This window comes from Chenopodium quinoa, unplaced genomic scaffold (genome assembly GCF_001683475.1).
Source record: "Chenopodium quinoa cultivar QQ74 unplaced genomic scaffold, ASM168347v1, whole genome shotgun sequence".
Classification (NCBI taxonomy): Eukaryota; Viridiplantae; Streptophyta; class Magnoliopsida; order Caryophyllales; family Amaranthaceae; genus Chenopodium; species Chenopodium quinoa.
The window spans coordinates 1,766,126-1,768,673 of NW_018744066.1; the positions used below are offsets into that span (position 1 = coordinate 1,766,126).

General features: G+C 31.2%; 1 protein-coding gene across 1 annotated transcript; it reads right to left on the reverse strand.

The window, feature by feature from the left end:
- Positions 1–918: 918 nt before the first annotated feature.
- On the reverse strand, positions 919–2,258 carry LOC110690955. Its single transcript, XM_021867877.1, has one exon. It carries the CDS (start codon positions 1,996–1,998, stop codon positions 1,294–1,296), a length of 705 nt encoding a protein of 234 aa, XP_021723569.1. The 5' UTR covers positions 1,999–2,258; the 3' UTR covers positions 919–1,293.
- Between the last annotated feature and the right edge of the window lie 290 nt (positions 2,259–2,548).

The window sequence follows — 2,548 nt, forward strand, 5'->3', positions numbered from 1 at the left end:
CTCGTTAGCAAGATCGTATCTTAAAATACCCTAATAAATCCAAATTTACCAGCTCACTAACTTCTAAAAGCTAAGTATCCACATTTTCGATATTCCTCATCTTATTATTAAAAAAAGACATATATTCATTACAAGAAATAAAGCTAAGGATATCAAATGTAAGATATTATTTTAATAATCACATTTGGTAATAATTTCTATAATTAACCATGTACGTATTCCGTATAATATTGTAAATTTCTATAATCACATTTGGTAATAATGCGTGCAATATGCATGCTTGGCTCTTATATTCTTTATTGATCCAGTAATATAAAATCGTTATCAATTAATTTTCAATTATTGTAAAATACGGAATGTTTGAGTTGATAAGTATCGGAGGATATTTGTATCACGTACTTATTACACATAAGTTTAGATGAAATTCAATTTGCATATAAATTTATAACTCAATCTTTTGTCTATTTGATAATGTAGTGTAATGGTGTTGTGAGCAATAATTCGTATTACTTTTCATAATAATTCCTTGAATTAATTATTTTAGTTTTATGTTAGAAATAAAAACACATCATTTGTCTACACTCTACATGTATATGTCAATTAGTCCAATGATCCACTAGATAGTCAAGAATTATCTAAGAGAAATGAGCTAATTAATTAATAATAAATAATTATGTCAATTTCTCATTTTGCTTCTTAGACTTTGGGGTCATTGCATAGTTCAAGTATAAATTTATTCGATTGATATTCTTGGTTTGCCATACTCACCCATAACATAATACACCTAATTTTATGAACTTATCAACTGCTTTTAATGAATTCGAGGAGAAGAAAGTGCAAAGTCCACCAAAGTCTTCTTTTTATTTTTAACTTGTAAATTAAATTATGCAATTTAAAATTTCAAGCTGAACCGAAAAATAAAATAAAATGGTTGGTAATTTTGGTATTTAATTCACTCATCCACCCCCTAAAAAAACAAATAAACAGCTAAGGCCAAAAATAAAAGTACATGTCAAATTGTCAATTTCTTGGTCCCTCTATACTTCTTAACAAGAATAGCAACCAACCACTTTAATTTCTTTAATAAAAAAAAATACAAAAATACAATTTCAAAACACCTACCTCAAATTAATATACCATCAAATATTGCAACAACATATATTGGATCATCTTTATGGATCTAATTTGAGGATATATAATATACCTTGTAGTATCCTTTCTAAAAATAAATCCAATATAATCATATGGTACACCCTTTATGAAATCATCCCTTAATTGATAGTACATCATCAATCAACGAGCATATACGTGACAAGGGGATTCCAAAGTTTTTTGCATCATCAAATTCTTATAAAACTTTTTAATAAACTCGTCCGCGGCCTTATTAACCTTAACATCCTCCTCCTCCTCTTCCTTATTCCCTTTCCCGTCTTTCAACGGGAAAGGAGAATCCGTTACTCTTAATTGTCTGACCAACGGACTTTTCTCATATCCAAACCCGGGCAGGGCAACATTCTGTCCCTGCCCGCCAATTCCCATCCCCATCCCCATCCCCATTCCCAAGGGGGATGCTGTAGGCCCCTCATGGGTATTAAGCATCTCGAGGACCCTTTGGACAGCCGCCATGGTTGCAGGGTCCTCGAGTTGGTAGTTGTGGCGGCGGTGGTCATGCTTGGACTTAGACCTCTTTTGGTTAGCCATCATCATGAGTTGAAATGGGCCCGACTCGGGTGTGTTGCTACAACTAAACTCATAACCCTTATTAGGAGAAGTAAAGTGGTAGTTAGGGTTGTTAGGCTTACAAATAAGGGAATTGTGGTGGATTATAAGACCATTAATGGCCTTACCAGCTAATTCATTACCTCTCTTAAAGAGCAAATTAAGGTCTAAGATTAATTTGCTCTTTGAAATGCCTTTCTTTACCATCATCAACACTATTCGAAGAATGCTCCATAATTTTTTACCAATGATTTTTTTATTGCTTGGTTCTATTTCCATTTTTTAAAAAATATAAAATGTACTAGGTAGGTTTTTTTTATTTATTTATGGGTGTTTTTTTTTTGAAGGGGTTTGGAAGTAAGAAGAGAGAGTGAGGAGTAGGATTTTCTTTTGGGTTGATATGGAACGAAATGAGGGTAGAGGTATGTGAGGTATATAAAGGAAGAAGGAGCCAACCACAAAAAAAATTAAAATTAAAATTTTAAAAAATAAAATAAAGTTATATGGTATAGACTATAGAGTATATGAATTATATCTGTCAATAACTAAGAAAAGTTGGTGTGTGGCCCCAACATTTGTAAGACTATGTTGTTCATTTTTTTTTTTTTTTAATAAGGTAGATTAATTAATTTTTCATGTAGGTGGAGATTGAAAATATACCTTTAAATTAACAAATTTATTTTGAACTTTTAAGTTTTACTATTGATTGTGTCGGACTTATCTAAGTTAATATGATGTGTAAAATTAACTTCAAATACTACGTACTTTGTATATTACTATATACTCCGTAATAATAAAATGTTGCATGGTAGACTGGTAGTATATATCG